We start from the raw sequence: 21,807 nt of genomic DNA, 5'->3' as shown, positions 1-21,807 counted from the left end.
GAAGGCATTGAAGGCAAGCTACTTCAGGAACAATGTCCATTTGCCACAGCAAGAAGACGGTCGCACGATGCAGAAGCACACCGTCTACAACAAGAAGCTGAAACACAAAGCCAGGGAAAAGTGCGACTACAAGCCTGCCCCAATGTGACATTGCCGCCATCCCGATGAGATAGCATCGGGTCTCCATCTAGTAATATATACTTACCTTGTACTGTCTTCCCATCCTGTTCCGTCCAGATGTGTCAGGATCCCAGAATTCCAAGCGGCGGAAGTTCACCGACCGCCATATTGGGGCACCCAAGTGATGGGTGTCTCAATATGGAAACTGTTGGTGGTACCAGCTTCTTGCGCGGTACAACCAGTGGAACAGCGTCACACCACACTGTACACGCCGTACGCGCCACAAAAACTGTATACGCCGTATGCAGCCTCTTGCGTGGTACCACCAGCGGAACACGCTGCCGCCGGCATCAGCCGAATGATTCACTGACCGCCGCCGTCTTTGTACAGGAGGAACGCATGCACAGTTTTAATGTGACCGCTGCTATCTGTCTGCACAACGATGGCGGCACTCTGATTTACTGCGCCTGCGCGAATTCCACGCAGGCACAGTGAATCATTCGGCTGATCCCGGCGGCAGATGCGCGATGTGTCTACAGGCACATTAAAGGGTTTTTCCCACGAATTAAACTTCATTTTAAAAATTGTCTGTGTCTGACAGTGTACGAGAGCACATGGGGTACACAGGTCAAAGAAGAGATGACATCAGAGGAGAAGACAGCAGATGAGGGAGAGAGAAAGCGCACAAGGGTGAGAGACAGAGCACAGGGGGGAGACAGCTCAAACCGGACCACAAATGAGGGGAGAATACAGCACAGGAAGGAGAAAGACAGCAGACAAGGGAGATAGCACATGGGGTAGACAGGTCAAAGAAGAGAGCACAGACGGGAGAAGTCAGCTACTCTTTTTCTCTTTGGGGTTTTGTTTTGCACAACCCAGCGCATCTTTTTGTGACAATGTGATTGTCTGGTGTGTGTGTGTATATATATATATATATTGTAAGGTTTCTCTTACTGAGAGTGTTGGGGGACACTCACTTGGCCGCGATATTCAAGCACACGGGCACGGGTTTATAAAACAAAGCAGTCCATGTGGTTTATTAAGCCTCATAAACCGGGGTACGCACAGTTCATAACATGAAACACAACAGGCACCAACTGGTGATATTTACTTGCAGCTTCTAACACTTCAGTGTACGGCTTTGCCTTACGGCCACTAACACGCTGGTCCTCCCTTAACCAGTTCACAAGGGAGACCACACAGTTCATAGAACTTCACAAGCACTACCGGCCTGTACGATACCTGACGGGAGCTCCGGCTCCACCTGCTGACTCCTTGCCAGTCCACACCTCCGGGTAAGCTGCCTTACAGGGATCACCAACTTGCCTGGCCGGCACACACTAGTCAGTCCAGAGCCACTGAAGGATTGTAGCTTCCCCAGTTCCACTGTGCACTGCTCCGGGATCCGGTCCTCCTCCTAGGACCTCCCACGCCAGCAGGTGCTTTCCAGGAAGCCTCTTCCCAGGCTTCCAACACAGGAACACACCGAGCCCTCAGGAACTCCCTCAGGGATTTTGCACTTGGACCCTTCAGGTCCAAACACTGGAACCACACAGGAACTTGTGACCCACACCCTGGTCACGTTATGTACCTGTAACCACACCCACAGTAATGGATCACATGGGCTGGTCACGTGATCCTGACATCACTGCAGGTCAATTCTCACGGCCTCAATACAACTCCGTGCACATCCCGGGGAGACCATGCAGCGCCCCCTACCTGTTACAGGGGTTACTGCATCACATATATCACATATCCCCCCCCTCTGTTCACACCTGTAGGGTTGAACACCTGTCATACACGTGGGATCACGGGATATGTCATGCACGTTGCCTTGCCCTACCTGTCGAGAGAACCGTCTCAGTTGGTTTTGAGCATCACACAGACCCATCCAGTTGTTGAGTTTACCCCGTCCCCAGCGGTCAACATGTAGGCCTTGAGCTTTGGCCCTTAAGTTACAGTCTGTCCGTGACACCAAACCTTTAGTCAAGTTTGTCTCTTTACTCGACCTTTCTCTCCAGGGTCGCCACCCACGGTTGGTACGGACATTAGTCCCACTTACAGTCGAGACTAGCAACTGATCAGAGTCTGACCCTCCATCACTACGTCTACTACTGTACATGTCCTTTTTGTTTCCTTTTCCTTGGGAAGAAGGCGGCCGCCACCTTATGTTCTGCAGCTGTTTATTGACCTGCCGTCTGTACAGTCTTAGCTGCTCTATTTCTCTCAAGTAGGCCACGCGATACCTCAGGAGCATCCGGATATTCGCTAGACTCTCATTGGACCCGACAACCAGGAATGACACCATTCCATCTTCACCCACCTGGGCCTCGTCTTCAGCCGGAATCCTCAGTCTCTTCACACCTGACACATTCACCATCTCCTGCATCGCTTTTCCAAATCGGCCAATGAGCTTCGCTACCAGAGCTCTGGGCACTTGGACTGTGTCCTCTACCAAGCCCAGACGACTTTGAGCTTTCCTGGCTTGCTCCAAACAACGAGTGGCCTCACCATTCCCCAACAGGACCCTCTGCTTCGTGCGGAGGCACCGTAGGTGCATGTCCCTCAGGACAGCCACCCTCTTCACTGTGACTTCCTTAGTAGACAGTACCACCAACTGTTTCGTCTCTAGTGCCCAGTGCACACTAGACGCTTCCACTGCCTTTTTAAAGGCCTCATGCACACCCTCGCGGGTACATGCATCTTGCGCCTCTACGGGTACATCTATCACGCACTTGAAGAGCGGAGTCTCACTTCCTTCAAGAACAGATGGCTCCTGCCTTGCCATGGACCTTTCCATCAAGACACCTGTCACAACCGGGTGACCATCTTGTTCTGCTTTTAGCGCCAACTCCTCTTCAGCTTTACTCTCATTACCACTCTGGTACTGGCACGAGAAGTCTGCGACCACCACCTCTTTTCCTTGTAGAGGGCCTTTTAGTGCTTCTCTAAGCACTACATTGTCTTCCTTTAGGGTCTGATACACACTTTGCCATCTGAACAGGTGGCCTCTGAGCTCAGAGACTTCCTTCTCCAGCTCATCCACTCTGCGCTCAGCCGCTTGTCTCAGGACCCTTTCTCGTTCGACATGGTCGTTCACCGTCTCTATAACCAATTCCATCTCGCTTCTCCCATCCTCCGGACTGGTGAAACATCCATCACTTGAGGAGGTATTCACTTCCGGCACCATCTCCTTGGTGGCCTCCTCCACTTCCGCACCCTCCGACTCTGCACTGTCAGGGTCGGCCCTCTCTTGGGTCTCAGCGGTGACGTCATTAGGTTCGTCCCTTTTCCCTGGGACTTCAGAGTTCTTCATACACCCCAGGTCCTCAGCATCTTCCGTCAATTCCCCACACGGAGCAACGGGTTCAGCCCCTTTGGCTCTTTTACGTCTCCGGCGACGGGAGGAAGAATTGCCTGAGTCAACCTTGTTACACTCTTTTCCACTGGCGTCACCGTCTGAATGGGAGTCGCCACCAATTGTCACCACAGGTCCTGGACCCCGTCCCTCCACCCGTCAGCACAGGTCCTGGACCCCGTCCTCCACCCGTCAGCACAGGTCCTGGACCCCGTCCTCCACCCGTTACCACAGGTCCTGGACCCCGTCCTCCACCTGTCACCAGGGCATACGCGTTTGTTACTGGCCATGACTTGTCACAGTCACCCCCAGAATCTGTGTCACACCCCACAGTCTGATGACCCTGCAAGTCACTCTCTGTCTGGGTGTCAGCTCCACATGTTTTATCCAGCAGACCACTACCAGTCGTATTGTGGCACACTTCAAGTGACGTCAGGTCAGTTAGTTGGGCAGTCAAACCTTTCCCTCTGGTCAGGCCTGCCTTCTCAACCTTACTAACTGACATCCACATTATATCCACAAACACTTCAGCCTTTTCCCACAGTGCTACCAAATCTTGTCCTATTACCATAGGATACGGCAAGATCGGGTCTACAACCACCTCATGGTATGTGGAAACCTCCGCTGCGACAATGTAGATAGTGGCTACCTGGAGATATTCAGTGTCGCCAGGTGACACAGAATCTCCTGGACGGGTTCTCAGCACAGACGCTTCTCTCCCCGGGTCTATCAACCCTTGCACACACTTTCCATCCAGCCAAAAAGGACACAGTCGTGACACCTCACTGATTGCCGCCCCGTTTTTGGCTCTGCCCCCTTTCTGGGCAAGTGCTCCGCTTTTTGATACCACCCCGGTTCGAGATTCAGCCTCCTTCGGGATTCCACCCCTTTTTGGGCCATTACCCCTATTCGGGTTACCGCCCCTTTTTGGGTCTCCGCCCCCTTTTGGGCAACCATCCCCGTTTGGGCCACCGCTCACTATTAGGGATAATCCCCTCCCTGGGATACACCCCGTGGACTCCCCCACGGTACTCAGGCCCCAGTTCACACAGTACACCCCAATGTCTCTGGGCTTGTACTGGCCCTTTAAGAGTCTGCACAAAAAGAAAATTTTTTTTTCTTTCTATGTCACTTTCACCAGCTCCTGCTGGTACCGCCACAGCTCCCGCTGCAGTCACACACAACCGGCACCTCCAGGTGCTGCCAACCACAAGCCACTACAGCTCCGCCTGCTGTGGAACCTCTCGCTGCAACCACAGCTACTCTCCACACGGCTCTGCACGGGTCCACCGCTGCCGCTTGTCACCTTCGTGACCCCACCGAGTCACAGCAGGCGCTTGTCACTTTCGTAACCCCGCCGAGTTACCGCTAGACGCTTGTCACCTTCGTGGCTCTGCCACAGCAATTAACTCCACGTGTGCTAGCGGGATTGTTGCCAAAATTCTCCACCAATTGTAAGGTTTCTCTTACTGAGAGTGTTGGGGGACACTCACTTGGCCGCGATATTCAAGCACACGGGCACGGGTTTATAAAACAAAGCAGTCCATGTGGTTTATTAAGCCTCATAAACCGGGGTACGCACAGTTCATAACATGAAACACAACAGGCACCAACTGGTGATATTTACTTGCAGCTTCTAACACTTCAGTGTACGGCTTTGCCTTACGGCCACTAACACGCTGGTCCTCCCTTAACCAGTTCACAAGGGAGACCACACAGTTCATAGAACTTCACAAGCACTACCGGCCTGTACGATACCTGACGGGAGCTCCGGCTCCACCTGCTGACTCCTTGCCAGTCCACACCTCCGGGTAAGCTGCCTTACAGGGATCACCAACTTGCCTGGCCGGCACACACTAGTCAGTCCAGAGCCACTGAAGGATTGTAGCTTCCCCAGTTCCACTGTGCACTGCTCCGGGATCCGGTCCTCCTCCTAGGACCTCCCACGCCAGCAGGTGCTTTCCAGGAAGCCTCCTCCCAGGCTTCCAACACAGGAACACACCGAGCCCTCAGGAACTCCCTCAGGGATTTTGCACTTGGACCCTTCAGGTCCAAACACTGGAACCACACAGGAACTTGTGACCCACACCCTGGTCACGTTATGTACCTGTAACCACACCCACAGTAATGGATCACATGGGCTGGTCACGTGATCCTGACATCACTGCAGGTCAATTCTCACGGCCTCAATACAACTCCGTGCACATCCCGGGGAGACCATGCAGCGCCCCCTACCTGTTACAGGGGTTACTGCATCACATATATCACAATATATATATATATATATATATATATATATATATATATATGTATATATATATATATATATATATACACATACATACGTACATACATACACACACGCACATATATACATGAACATACTGACCAACTATGTAATTATTAAACTGCGCACTGAATCAAAAAAGTGTTGTTTCTTTTTCGTTTAAAAAGTTATAACTTTATTAATACAAACATTATACACAAAATTAAAATAGTGCCTCTAAACCGCAAAAATCACAGTAATGGCAGGTAGGCGCAAAAAAAATCACAATGATAGCAGGTAAGTGCTAACTAACATTCCAAATAGAAAAGTTACAAAGCATTTAATAGGGGTTTGGCAAGGATTAGCGTGCCATGTGGCTGAAGGCAGGGAGCACCACATATTCAGGTAATATGTATTGACTAGATGCTCCCAGCCAGCTAACGCTCAGCACGCTCACATTGCTATATAATTAACGCTGCTGGTGATTAAACAAAAGTAAATAATGATTACATTCAATAGCGCTTACGCAGGTGGTAAATTAACTTAAAATGAAGTTAATAACAATAGTGTGGTGATGTGTTGGGGGCAGGATTATGAGTGGTGATGTGTTGGGGGCGGGATTATGTGTGGTAATGTGGTGAGGGCGTGGGATTGTGTGGTAATGTGGTGGGGGCACGGGATTACCTGTGGTAATGTGGTGGGGGGGCGGGATTGTGTGTGGTAATGTGATGGGGGCGGGATTATTTGTGGTAATGTGGTGGGGGAGCGGGATTATGTATGGTAATGTGGTGGGGGCAGGATTATGTGTGGTAATGTGGTGGGGGCGGGATTATCTGTAGTAATGTGTTGGGGGCGCGGGATTATGCGTGGTGATGTGCTGGGGGCGCGGGATTATGCGTGGTGATGTGGTGGCGGGATTATGTGTGGTAATGTGGTGGGGGGAGGGATTATGTGTGGTAATGTGGTGGGGGCGGGATTATTTGTGGTAATGTGGTGGGGGCGCGGGATTATGCGTGGTGATGTGTTGGGGGCGCGGGATTATGCGTGGTGATGGGATTATGTGTGGTAATGTGGTGGGGGGAGGGATTATGTGTGGTAATATGGTGGGGGCGGGATTATTTGTGGTAATGTGGTGGGGGAGCGGGATTATGTGTGGTAATGTGATGGGGCGGGATTGTGTGTGGTAATGTGGTGGGGGCAGGATTATCTCAAGTAATGTGGTGGGGGCGGGATTATCTGTAGTAATGTGTTGGGGGCGCGGGATTATACGTGGTGGCGGGATTATGTGTGGTAATGTGGTGGGGGAGGGATTGTGTGTCGTGATAAGGTGGGGGAAGGGATTATGTGTGGTGATAAGATGGGGCGGGATTGTGTGTGGTAATGGGGGGCGGGATTATGTGTGGTGATGGGGTGGCGGGATTATGTGTGGTGATGGGGTGGCGGGATTATGTGTGGTGATGGGGTGGCGGGATTATGTGCGGTAATGTGGTGGGGGGCGGTATTTGTGGGGGGCGGGATTGTGTGGTAATGTGGTCGGGGTGGGATTGTGTGTGGTAATGTGGTGGGGGGGCAGGATTATGTGTGGTAATATGGTGGGGGGCGGGATTATCTGTGGTAATGTGGTGGGGGGGCGGGATTTGTGGGGGGCGGGATTGTGTGTGGTAATGTGGTGGGGGCAGGATTGTGTGTGGTAATGTGGTGGGGTGCAGGATTGTGTCGTAATATGGTGGGGGGGGGGGCGGGATTATCTGTGGTAATGTGGTGGGGGGCGGAATTATGTTTGGTAATGTGGGGAACAGGATTATGTGTGGTAATGTGGTGGGGGCAGGATTGTGTGTGATAATGGGGTGGGGGGCAGGATTATGTGTGGTGATGTGGTGGGGGCGGAGCTACTGTGCAGGGGGCAGGATTAGCGAGTAATCACGATGCCTCATATATATATATATAGATTAGATTCCACAGCTTAATTATTGTGTTTGGGCCAATCTATGGTATCAGCAACGTTGGAATGCATGAGCCGTGCTGAGCGGATGTATTTATTATTGAAATCTGCATATTTTCGTGCGGGTTTGAGCTGTACAGACACAGCTGTGGTCTTATGGGAAGGCATTTGTGTCAGAATTACTTTCGATGTATTGGATCTACATATTGTGATGCATAGAGTGCGCATTATTTAGTGAGCATTTTATTGTCTTTCAGATCAAGTTCATAGGACTGTCTATATTAAAATACAAAAAAAAAAATTATATTATGATGCAGTGTTCTGCACATCTCAGGGATTACTCCGGGGTACTAGAAATTTTTTGATAGTAATTAACAAATAGAAAGATTAATAATTAAATATTGTGCAAATTATTTAGGATAGTTGATCTGATACAAAAGTTGAGATATTTTCTCAGCATGCTTTATTTATAAAAATTAACAAACTAAATGCTTTGTAACTTTTCTACTTGGAATGTTAGTTAGCACTTACCTGCTATCATTGTGATTTTTTTGCGCCTACCTGCCATTATTGTGATTTTTGCGGTTCAGAGGCACTATTTTAATTTTGTGTATGTTTGTATTAATAAAGTTATAACTTTTTAAACAAAAAAGAAAACACTTTTTTGATTCAGCGCGCAGTTTACTAATTGCATAGTTGGTCAGTATGTTAATAGATTGAGTAGAGTGTTACCCATCACAAGTGTGAGGTAATGGGTCTGGGTTATATGTTTACACATTTTGCTTTGATGACTGCTTTGCACACTCTTGGCATTCTCTTGATGGGCTTCAAAAGGTAGTCACAGGGAATGGTCTTCCAACAATCTTGAAGGAGTTCCCAGAGATGCTTGGCACTTGTTGGCCCTTTTGCCTTCACTCTGCGGTCCAGCTCACCCCAAACCATCTCTATTGGGTTCAGATCTGGTGACTGAGGAGGCCAGGTCATCTGGTGTAGCACCCCATCACTCTCCTTCTTGGCCAAATAGCCCTTACACAGCCTGGAGGTGTGTTTGGGGTCATTGTCCTGTTGAAAAATAAATGATGGTCCAACTAAACGCAAACCGGATGGAATAGCATGCCGCTGCAAGATGCTGTGGTAGCCATGCTGGTTCAGTATGACTTCAATTTTGAATAAATCCCCAATAGTGTCACCAGCAAAGCACCTCCACACCATCACACCTCCTCCTCCATGCTTCACGGTGGGAACCAGGCATGTAGAGTCCATCCGTTCACCTTTTCTGCGTCGCACAAAGACAAAGTGGTTGGAACCAAAGATCTCAAATTTGGACTCATCAGACCAAGCACAGATTTCCACTGGTCTAATGTCCATTCCTTGTGTTCTTTAGCCCAAACAAGTCTCTTCTGCTTGTTACCTGTCCTTAGCAGTGGTTTAGTAGCAGCTATTTTACCATGAAGGCCTGCTGCACAAAGTCTCCTCTTAACAGTTGTTGTAAAAATGTGTCTGCTGCAAGAACTCTGTGTGGCATTGACCTGGTCTCTAATCTGATCTGCTGTTAACCTGCGATTTCTGAGGCTGGTTACTCGGATAAACTTATCCTCAGAAGCAGAGGTTTCTTTGTAGCGCTTGATGATTTTTGCCACTGCACTTGGGGACACTTTCAAAGTTTTCCCAATTTTTCGGACTGACTGACCTTCATTTCTTAAAGTAATGATGGCCACTCATTTTTCTTTACTTAGCTGCTTTTTTCTTTCCATAATACAAATTCTAAAAGTCTATTCAGTAGGACTATAAATTCTAACAGTCTATTCAGTAGGACTATAAATTCTAACAGTCTATTCAGTAGGACTATTGGCTGTGTATCCACCAGACTTCTGCACAACACAACTGATGGTCCCAACCCCATTTATAAGGCAAGAAATCCCACTTATTAAACCTGACAGGGCACACCTGTGAAGTGAAAACCATTCCCGGTGAATACCTCTTGAAGCTCATCAAGAGAGTGCCAAGAGTGTGCAAAGCAGTCATCAAAGCAAAAGGAGGCTACTTTGAAGAACCTAGTATATAATTCCACGTGTTAATTCATAGTTTTGATGCCTTCAGTGTGAAAGTACAATTTTCAAAGTCATGAAAATACAGGTGTGTCCAAACTTTTTTATTTATTTATATAGCACCATTAATTCCATGGTGCTGTACATGAGAAAGGGGTTACATACAGGGTTATAGATATCATTTACAGTAAACAGGTTTACAGTGACACACTGGTACAGAGGGGAGAGGACCCTGTCCTTGCGGACTTACATTCTATGGGATAAATATATATGTAATGTATATATGTGTGTGTGTATATATATCTATATATATAATTGTCTAAGGGTTTTTCTGTCTGTCCTGGAAATCCCGCGTCTCTGATTGGTCGAGGCCTGGCGGCCTCGACCAATCAGCGACAGGCACAGTATCGACGTAGATGTCATAATGGTTGCCTCGACCAATCAGCGACGGGTACAGTCTGCCGCAAATTCTGGAATCATCATTGTCCACATACTACGGGGACATGCATATTCTAGAATACCCGATGCGTTAGAATCGGGCCACAATCTAGTATATATATATCTATATTGTTGTGTATCCGCTTTTTGGGCTCCCCTGGTGGTTGCTGGTGGTATTGGTGACTTGTTTGCACTTTGCTGCTTCTGTTCACCTGCTTCCATCAGCGTTTGGGAGTTTCCTATTTAGCCTTGCTCTCCAGTCATTTCCTTGCCGGTCATCATTGTAACCAGAGCCTTCGGTTGCATGTTCCTGCTACTAGTCTGCTGATCAGCTAAGTGGACTTTGTCCTTTTGTTTTGTATCTTTTGTCCAGTTTGCAGTTTTTGTAATTCTCTGTAGCTGGAAGCTCTTGCGGGCTGAAATTGCCACTCCTGTGTCATGAGTTGACACAGGAGTCTTAAAGTAATTTCAGGATGGTTTTTGAAAGGGTTTTCAGTTGACCGTGAAGTCCTCTTTTGTATCTTTCTGCTATCTAGTAAGTGGACCTCTCTTTGCTAAATCTACTTTCATACTGTGTATGTCTTTTCCTCTTAATTCACCGTTATTACATGTGGGGGGCTGCTATCATCTTTTGGGGTATTTCCCTAGAGGTAAGTCAGGTCTGTTTCTTCCTCTACCAGGCGTAGTTAGTCCTCCGGCTGGCGCGTGGCATATAGGAAGCCGTAGGTATGCTCCCTGGCTACTATTAGTTGTGTGGTAGATTTAGCTCACGGTCAACTCGAGTTTCCATCACCCGAGAGCTCGTTCGTTATTTATATGTTTCTTACGTTCCCTTGCCATTGGGAACCATGACACTATATATATAATTGTCTAGGGGTTTTTCTGTCTGTCTGTCCCGTTTATTCATTCGCTGATTGGTCGAGGCCGCCTGGGCCTCGACCAATCAGCGACGGGCACAGTATCGACGTAGAAATCCCGCGTCTCTGATTGGTCGAGGCCGCCAGGCCTCGACCAATCAGCGACGGGCACAGCATGGCGACGATGATGTCATAATGGAAATCCCGCGTCTCTGATTGGTCGAGGCCGCCAGGCCTCGACCAATCAGCGACGGGCACAGTATCGACGTAGATGTCATAATGGTTGCCATGGTGACGATGATGTCAAAAAGGTTGCCTCGACCAATCAGCGACGGGCACAGTCGGAATCATCATTGTCCATATACTACGGGGACATGCATATTCTAGAATACCCGATGCGTTAGAATCGGGCCACAATCTAGTATATATAATTCAATTCAAAGAAGCTTTATTGGCAGGACCAAATAAACATCAGTTTTGCCAAAGCTCAAGTACAGTAGGGACGATGGATGGGGACTGTGGGAACGATGAACGATGCAGGGTGGGGGTAAGGAAGTCCATGGCATATCATGGCTGTCTTTCTCGCAGTCTATGGCATGCGCTTACATACCGCGCTGCTATCTCCACCGCGCTCTCTTCTTCCCCCAGCAGGATATATATTTTCTCTTCCTCCTTCATGGTGCTGAAATCCGGGAAGAAATATATAATATATATATATATACACATATATATATTAGATGGTGGCCCGCCGATACTAAAGCATCGGGTATTCTACAATATGTATGTAGTTTATTTATAAGGATTTCAGAATAATGCAATGAATACACAGGATTCGGCCGGCCGAGCGCGACCAATCAGCGAAGCGTAGATCAAATCCCGCGCCAATTCGCGGCCGGACTGCGCCTGTCGCTGATTGTTCATGGCCGGCCGGGCGCGACTAATCAGTGATGCCAGGGCCAGCTCCAGGTTTTTGAGGGCCCCGGGCGAAAGAGTCGACGTAGTATGTAACACAGCCTAAGCAGTATATAACACAGCCCACGTAGTATAATGCACAGCCACGTAGTATACAACACACCCCACGTAGTATGTAACACAGGCCACGCAGTATATAACACAGCCCACGCAGCATATAACACAGCCCACGCAGCATGTAACACAGCCCACGTAGTATGTAACACAGCTTATGTAGTATATAACACATCCCACGTAGTATATAACACAGCCCACATAGTATATAACACAGCCCACATAGTATATAACACAGCCCACATAGTATATAACAGCCCACGTAGTATATAACACAGCCCACGTAGTATATAACAGCCCACGTAGTATATAACAGCCCACGTAGTATATAACAGCCCACGTAGTATATAACAGCCCACGTAGTATATAACAGCCCACGTAGTATATAACAGCCCACGTAGTATAATGCACAGCCACGTAGTATAATGCACAGCCACGTAGTATATAACACAGCCCACATAGTATATAACAAACCCCAAGTAGTATATAGAACAGCGACATAGTATATAACACAGGCCACGCAGTATATAACACAGGCCATGCAGTATATAACAAAGCCCACGTAGTATATAACACAGCACACGTAGTATATAACAGCCCACGTAGTATATAACACAGCCCACATAGTATATAGCAATGTGGGCACCATATTCCTGTTAAAAAAAAAATTAAAATAAAAGATTATTATATACTCACCTTCCAGCGGCCCCCGGATCCAGCCCAGGTCTTTAGCTATGCTACTTGCGACACTCCGTTCCCAGTAATGCCTTGCGGCAATAACCCGTGATGATGTAGCAGTCTCGCGAGACAGCTACGTCATCATCTCGCGAGACCGCTACGTGATCTTGAGTCATTGCCGCAATGTATTCTTGGGACGGGAGCATCGCGAAGAGCGGGAAAGGCTGCCGCGGACGCCGGACGGTGAGAATATAATGTTTTTGTTTTTATTATTTTTAACATATGTTTTTACTATTGATGCTGCATAGGCAGCATCAATAGTAAAAAGTGAAGCGGCCTGCCCCAATATCACTGATGTTAGTGAACAATACAGGCTAAGCTTCATAGTAATACTTAAGATGGCGGCGATGGGGATAACTGCCATAGAAAGTCATTGGGTTCTCATTAACTTGTCACGAGGGTTTGGTGTGTATGCAGATGGGCACCCAAACTGATATGCCACTGAAATCGCATGACTTCAATGCAGCTGTCAGACTGATAATTGCGTGAAAATGGATAAACAGCAGTCATAGCAAACTCTGATTGCAGCTGTCAGAGGCAAGTGCTGCCGGTACAACATACATAGCGTGCCCCAAAATGTAATAGTAATTCATGGAATAGGAAAGGGCTAAAAGTTGTCCAGTACAGACAACCCATCTTCAAAAAAGGTCACTAATATCAAACTGGAGGGGGTCCAAAAACCTGGGCAGCCCCAATCAGCAGCAGTTGACCTATTAAAGTAAAGGGGAGATGAGCTGCAGCAAACAAGAACAGTCACTATCCTCTCCTGGATAAACCCCCTATTAAACTTACAATTTCAGTATTCTTGAATTAGCACTACAGCTGCAATTTTCCCATAATGTCAACAAAACATTTTTAGTCACAGACATTAAAAAAGGTAATAGTAACAAGCAGGGAAGCAGTTCTAGCTTAGCATTTTCAGAATCTTTACCAGCGTGCTGTACAAAACACAAAGTAAAATTAAAGGAAATGTATCGCGCACAATATTAAGGCAATGTTCACATGTGGCATTTTTACAGAATTTTTTTCCTTGGTTTTTCTTGATTATTTTGCTGCAGTTTTGATATGCTAGATTTGTATCTTGTGCATGCTGATAACGTTTATTGTTTAAAAAAAAAAGTCCTATTCTATACAATCAGGTTTTGGCGCAAAAAATGCAGCAAAACCTGATACCTGCATTTCTGGTGCATTTTTTCAGCGCTTTTCACCACCCATTCATTTGAATGGGTAAAAAATGCTGAAAAAACGCTGAAAGAAGTGACATGCTCCATTGAAAAACAAAACCATACAAAGAACAAAATCCTCAAGACAAAAAAAGCAAGTTGTGTGAAGATTTCTGAAATCTTATAGACTTTGCTGGTAATGCAAAGCGCAGCTAATAATTTGCATTAAAAACGCTGAAAAAACGTCTAGTGTGAACTTAGCCTTAAGGAAAATCAGAGACTTTTTTGCTAACCTTATATTTACTGACTGTAGATGCTTTTATTCTATTTGCTGTATGTTATTACTGGGTCAAGCATCTTTACCAAAGAATACAATAATCAGTTTATAATTCAGCCTGGCCCAAAACATAACAAACGAATATCGATGTCCGAGTAAGAAACCTGTAGCACAAGAACCATAGTAGCATAAGTATATACAAATAAAAAAGGTACCTGCAGTGGTTTTGCATCTTGCTGTGGAGCAATATAACTGATCTGCTGGGATGGAGGTGGTGGTGGTGGGGGTGGAGGTAATCCCTGAGGCACACTAGATGGTGCAGACATCTGAACTGGAGGTAGTGTTGGGTGGAGATGAATAGGAAGTTGCGGATGAAGATTATAAGGATTGTGTTGGATGTTCACCACGGGAGGGTGGACACCCACTGAATAGGGGAACATATTCAATGGCTGAGGGGGAGCAGGAATACTCATTGGTTGAGGGGGTGCAGCAATATTCATTGGTTGAGGGGGTGCAGCAATATTCATTGGTTGAGGGGGTGCAGTAATATTCATTGGTTGAGGGGGTGCAGTAATATTCATTGGTTGAGGGGGTGGAGGTGCAGAAATATTCATTGGTTGAGGGGGGGCAGCAAAACTCATTGGTTGAGGGGGGGGAGCAACTGGCTGCACAACATTCATTTGAGCCTGCACCATGTTGACAGGGACTGGAGCACTTTCATTTTGTTGACTTGCTTGATCAGTAGCCGCTTGATCTGTTTGTTTTTAAAAAAACAAAAATGGATTTAAATACAGCGTATTTCTACAAGAGTTTATTCATGAAAACCCCCTACACAAAAGTCTATAACTTAGACAGATATTTCAAACAACATACAAACTAGTTTGTCCATAACAAACAAACAAAAAATAAATTAAAAAAACAACACGTAAATAAATTTAAGACTTTACTAGTGATGCGATCTGTTGAACTCTGACTTCTCTTACAATTCTTAAAGGGAAATCAAGCGCCATTAATTTCTGAGGTGAGCAGGGACGATGACATCATTTCTACAGATATCTGCCTTTTTTGTGCACGAGCATTAGTGATCGCACACACAGCCTGTATGAGCCTAAAATCTATATAGACATGCCATTACTAGCCTTTTTCACCTCCTGATACAGAGACAGATTATATTGAGTAGAGACAGATTATATCTAACACTCGATTCTAAAAGTTAGGAAATACAAGGTATTTGTCTGGTCTCCACACTATAGCAAGATACCATACCTTCAAATCAAGCATATTTTAACCCAAAAGATAATCTATTAAATCAACAAACCTTGATCTTGAGTCTCTTCTTGTCTAGGCCATACTCCTCCTTGAGAGCCTGTGGCGCTCTTTCCTCGTTTTGAGTAGTAACTTTGTACATCAGCAGGAAGGGTTTTTCGAACAGCCCAACTTGATGCAGAAGTCCAACCTGATCGATCGACAGCTGAGTCAAACATATCTTCATATTTAGGTTTATTTTTACTTTCCATAAACCTTGAACATTCTGGCCCTTGAGGAGCTGAATTTCCTGAGTAGTGCTGTCTATTGTTCCAATTATTCTCATGTTGGTCTCCATAATTAAATCCACCTCTAAAACCTCCTTGACCACATCCACCACGACTTCTATGAGAGTTCCAGTCCATGTTTACATTTCTGTTCCATGAGTCCCCTGAACCATACTGCCCATCGTTCCAATGGTAACCTCTTCCTCTATTCCCTCTACCTCTGTCACCCCTACTTCTAGTCTCTCCCCTTCCCCTAAAATCACCTCTTCCTCTACCTCTGTCTCCTCTTCCTCTGGGATCCCCCCATCCTCGTTCCCCCCATCCTCGTTCCCCCCATCCTCGTTCCCCTCCTCCTCTGCTCTCTCCCCTCATCCAAGTATCGCCTCTTCTTCTGCTGTCTACGGCTTTTATCCTGTCTACCACCCAATCAGGGTAATCATTGTTGTTGCCCGGATATGCTTCAGCAGAATCTTTTGCCTCATATTTATCAAATCTGAAATTTTCATGTTTATCAGGTTCATTTCGTCGATATTTTTCACTTCCCCAGGGACTTTTCCAATTTTCATTTGAACGCCGCTCTTTCCATGGTGGGGAACCACAATCTTTTTCATTTCTATCAACTGTAACAAGTCTATTTTTGTATCTGGTACAAGATCCAGACCTTGATGGTGATCTGCTTTTAGATCTAGAATGCTTACTTCTAGATCTTGAATGTCTGTTTCTTGATTGGGAATGTCTGCTCCTAGATCTTGAATGCCTTTTATGGTGTCTGTCTCTGCTCCTCCCTTTCCATTGAGCCCCATGACTGCGTTCCCCATCTTTGTCTCTACTGGGTGAGCTTGATTTAAGTTTAATAGGAGAGTCTTTAGTTTTAGAAGGCGAAGGTGATCTTTGCCTTTCTTTAACATCATTTTTACTAGGCGACCAGGTTGTTGATGGGGAATGAAATCTAGATTTTCTTGTCCGAGATTCCTTTTTGGATGCATCCTCAGGAGGTAAAGGCTGCTTTGAAGGAGACACCTTTTTTTCAGCCAAATTATCAGTTTCAGTTTTAGTAGGTTCAATAATGTTCACAGATTGCGCAAATTCTAAATCGTTTGGATCACTACATAATGAATCACACTTCATTGCTATTGGTTCAGTGGTGTCATCACAGGAAGTCTTCTGAAGGTCATTTTTTAAATTGGTTTTTCGATCAGTATGACTGATTTGATCATCCCCTAAAGTAGGACTGTGTAATTCTTCCTTGCATAAGATATTCCCACAAATATCTATAGTATTAGATAATTCCTCAGAAGACTTTATTGATAATTCCAGTGACTGCTCGGATTGTTCTGTTAATAAAGAAGAACTTTCTGAACTGTGTTGATTGTTTAACTCAGAAGTCATACTTGTTTTAGCATCTTGGGCCCTCATGCACTCTTCCTGGTTTTCTGCCTGCAAACTTACTTCTAAAACTTTTTCCAGCTCATCTGGTTTGTGCACACTTTTTAAAGACTCATCAGGCCCAAAGTATGGGATGCTTTCAGGTTTCTGGATACTTTGTTCTTCGTCAACAGGGGATGTTGTGGCATCGTTGAAATCAAATTTTACCAACTCGGGTGGAAGCATAGACTCTGTGGAGCTTGATTCCACACTTTCAAAATGGCTTTCATTTGACTGCCGTTTCAATTTGCTGGGGTGCAAATGATTCTCTGCACTAATATCAATCTCTTCAGATGTTGGCGACTCCGGTAAATATTTTATAGGAGACTTAATTTCTGTAGGAGATGAAGGCAAAGACGCATATTCCTCAACACTGCATGGTTCTACTTTATCACATATCAAAGGTGGCAATTCTGTATGATCAGAAGTTATGTGCTTTTCTGATTGTGGAGAGGAGTTAGACCTGTCTTCATCTGATACTTTCAGATTTTCAGACAATAAAGAGGGTTCTGCTTCAATGTCCAGCTGATTTCCTGGTGAATTTTCATCGATTGTCTCATTTGCAGATCTTTGGAAATCTACATGACTGTCCTCCAAAACAGTCTGACCATTTTTGAAAACTGGTGAAGATGGGTGTTCTTCATTAAATTGATGCTTGTTATGAAAATCAGGACTAGTCGCCCGTTCCTTATCGATAGACAGCACAGCGTGGGCAGGTGAGGAATCTAGCAAAAGTTTCTCCTCCGAATGTTTCAGAGGAGAGGACATATCTGTATGCTCCTCTTTTTTTGCAATGCTATTGTTGGGAGACAAATGTTGTTTATTCAGTTCTGTCTCTGACACATTATCATCTGACAGTTTACATTTTTTCTCCTGCTCTGCCTCACTTTCAGAATCATTCTCATCTTTAGATTCAGCTTGATACTGTGTTGCTGAGCAGATTCTTTTTCTAGTCCGAGAGCCCTTCTTAGGAGCTTGTTTTTGTTGTTTTGAAGACCGTTTACCAGAGTCTTCCGATGGGGACGTGTTTGTAGCATTAGTAGTATTATGACTTGGTGTATCATGATCAGAGCTACAGGATTTTGGGGAGCTCTGAAGGTTGCTAGTGTCAGATTTGCTATTTCGTGTCGATCTTCGTCTAGTGCCGGACTGTACTGATTTTTTTCTCGTTCCTCTGCTGGTCGATGTGCCAGACGCAGCTTGCTTTTTTTCATTGCCGTCATGTCCACCAGTGTGAGCACACACTCTGGTTGAAGAACCTATAGCCAAATATAAAACAGATGGCATAATTAAAGGAATTGCACACTTATGTACCTAATTATTTTTTCATTTTGTGGTCCTACTAATGCATGAACAAAATCCATTTAGTGGATAAATATAATTTATTCACAAAGCTGTAACAGTATACCATTTATTGTGTTAGAATGTATATTTGTATTTTTAGTTGTGCAAGTCCGCATCTAAGAAAAAAAAAAAAAAGTCTATAAGATATGGCCAGATGCACTTCTCTCTGCTCCATCAACATTTTTACAATCCCTGCCCTGAGCCGAAACTATACACAGTAAAGGAAGTCAGACGGCGTGTATATCTGATGATCACCGCAACGATCTGGTAGTCAGCTCTTCCCACCAGAGTGTGACAGCTGCATAGAAATAAATGTGGTCATGCTCGTGTTCACAGAGCTGACAGCCAGTCCGAGCAAGTCTGACTTTTCCTAAGAGTATATTCACTCAGTAAATACTCTTCAGAAATGTTGAATAGATTTTTTCCACTGATTAGCAGCTTAAAGGGAACCTGTCACCACGTTTTTGGAAGATGGGATAAAAATAGCGTTAAATAGGGGCAGAGGTGGGCGTTACATTAGTGTGTGTGTTATGCGTTTATTACCCACCTAAGTTGCCGAAATAACTTTGCAAAGTCTCCGTTTTCGCCTGTCAATCAGGCTGGTCAGGTCGCATGGGCGTTGTCTTCCCCCAGATTTGGCGTAGTTTTCCGTTGGTGGCGTAGTGGTGTGCGCATGCCCAAAGTCCGGAATCCTCTTCCAGGGGATTTAAAATAGCGCGGTGTTCGTTATTGCATTGGTGATCGGTGGGCGCGGCCATCTTCCTTTGGCCGCGCGTGCGCAGAAGCGGCGCTCTGCTGGCCGCGGCTTCAGGAAAATGGCCGCCGCGATATCCATCTGCGCACGCGCGGCATCCCGCGGCCATTTTCCTGAAGCCGCGGCCAGCAGAGCGCCGCTTCTGCGCACGCGCGGCCAAAGGAAGATGGCCGCGCCCACCGATCACCAATGCAATAACGAACACCGCGCTATTTTAAATCCCCTGGAAGAGGATTCCGGACTTTGGGCATGCGCACACCACTACGCCACCAACGGAAAACTACGCCAAATCTGGGTGAAGACACCACGCCCATGTGACCTGACCAGCCTGATTGACAGGCGAAAACGGAGACTTTGCAAAGGTATTTCGGCAACTTAGGTGGGTAATAAACGCATAACACACACACTAATGTAACGCCCACCTCTGCCCCTATTTAACGCTATTTTTATCCCATCTTCCAAAAACGTGGTGACAGGTTCCCTTTAACAGCTTTCCGACCGGGTGTTATTCCTATTTTTTTTTTTTTATTCTTTTTTCCATCCACATCACTTTTTTAATATACCAAGAGTTATAACTTATGTTTCTGTAGCTATATAGCCTTATGAGGGCCTATACAATGTGGTATAAGTTGCAGTTTTGAAGTGCACCATTATTTTACCAATGTACTGGAAAATGGGGAAAAAAGTAAAATGGAGTGAAAAAAATAAAAATGTTGCGGTGACAGAAAAAAAATGCAATACTTGTGCTTTGATTTTTGTCTCTCTCTTTATGGAGTTTACCAATTGGGTTAAATAATGTTATATGTTTACAGATCTTCCTTATGGATGCAGCAATAAATTTTTTTTTAATGGAGGTAGAGGAGGGGTTGTGATATATATGTATGTTGTGGAACAGCACCACTTCTACTCACAGTGGGTGCCAGGCCACGAGAAATGCCCAATCTGTTCCAGGATATGATGCATAAAAAAAAAAGGCAGCACTCCAAATGCGAAATTGAAACAAGTGTACTTTATTGAGCCCAAATGCCATATACAGTGAGGAAAGCAAGTATTTGATATACTGACAATTTTGTAAGCTTTCCCACCTTCAAAGAATAGGGTGGCCTGTCATTTTTATAGCAGGTACACTTCAACTGTGAGAGAAAAGAATCCAGAAAATAACATTGTAAGAGTTTTACATAATTTTCATTTTATTGCATGAAATAAGTATTTGATACAATAGAAAAACAGAACTTAATATTTGGTACAAAAACCTTTGTTTGCAATTGCAGAGGTCACACGTTTCACGTAGTTCTTGACAAAGTTTGAACACACTGCAGCAAGGATTTTGGCCCACTCCTCCATACAAATCTTCTCCAGATATTTCAGGTTTCTGGGCTTTCACTGGGCAACATTGAGTTTCAGCTCCCTCCAAAAATTTTCTATTGGTTTCAGGTCTGGAGACTGGCTAGGCCACTCCAGGACCTTGAAATGCTTCTTACGGAGCCACTCATTAGTTGCCCTGGCTGTGTGTTTCGGGTCATTGTTATGTGGGTAGAACCAGGCATGATCCATCTTAAATGAAGGGAAGGAGGTTGTTGGGAAAAATCTCACGATACATGACCCCAATCATCCTCCCTTCCATATGGAACAGTCTCCTTTCAGAAAAGCACCTTCAAAGTATGAGGTTTCCTCCATCATGATTCACGGTTAGGACTGTGTGCTTTTGGTTGTACTCATCCTTCTTCCAAACACAGTGAGTGGAGTTGATACAAAAAAGTTCAATTTTGGTCTCATCTGACCACCTGACATTCTCCTATGGATCATATAGATGGTCACTGGTGAACTTCAAATGGGCATGGACACGTGCTGGCATGGGCAGGGGGACCTTGTGTGCCCTGCAAGATTTTAATCCATGACGGCTTAGTGTGTTTCTAACAATGTTTGAGACTGTGGTCCCAGCTGTGGTAATTGAATAGGTCCTCCCGTGTAGTTCTGGGATGATTCCTAAGCTCTCTCTGAACCATCCTTACAAGGCGAAATATTGCATGGAGCCCCAGACTGAGGAATATTAAGTCATCTTGTTTTTCTTGCATTTTCTAATAATTGTGCCAACAGTTGTTGACTTCTCCCCAAGCTGCTTGACTATTGTCCTATAGCCCATTCCAGCTTTGTGTCTACAATTTTGTCCCAGGTGTTCTTAGGACAGCTCTTTGTTCTTGGCCATGGTGGAGAGATTGGAGTGTGATTGATTGAGTGTGTGGACAGACTGTCTTTTATACAAGTAAAGAGTTCAAACAGGGGCAATTAATACTCAGGTAATGAGTGGAGAGTCGGAGGGCTTCTTAAAAAAAAAAAAAAAAAAACCCTTAACAGGTTGGTGAGACTCAGAATTCTCGCTGGTTGGTAAGGGATCATATTCTTACTTCATGCAATAAAATGCTACTTAAAAATCATATAATGTGATTTTTCTGTTTTTTTTTTTTTTTTTTTTTTTTTAGATTCTGACTCTTACAGTTGAAGTGTACGTACAATAAAAA

At 45.4% G+C, this 21,807-nt stretch overlaps 1 protein-coding gene across 2 annotated transcripts in view; it reads right to left on the bottom strand.

Moving 5' to 3' along the window:
• Nucleotides 1-21,807, bottom strand: part of SCAF11 (SR-related CTD associated factor 11) — a 154,930-nt gene that overhangs the window by 28,611 nt on the left and 104,512 nt on the right. For both annotated transcript variants that reach the window (XM_077265394.1, XM_077265395.1), the window contains exons 11-12: nt 15,552-18,449; nt 14,449-14,987 (exon numbers count right to left, since the gene is read on the bottom strand). In XM_077265394.1, the coding sequence (XP_077121509.1) occupies nt 14,449-14,987; nt 15,552-18,449 (3,437 nt within the window). The remainder of the gene's footprint in view (nt 1-14,448; nt 14,988-15,551; nt 18,450-21,807) is intronic.

Source organism: Ranitomeya variabilis, chromosome 5 (assembly GCF_051348905.1).
Source record: "Ranitomeya variabilis isolate aRanVar5 chromosome 5, aRanVar5.hap1, whole genome shotgun sequence".
NCBI lineage: Eukaryota > Metazoa > Chordata > Amphibia > Anura > Dendrobatidae > Ranitomeya > Ranitomeya variabilis.
This window is presented reverse-complemented; position numbering and strand designations above follow the sequence as displayed.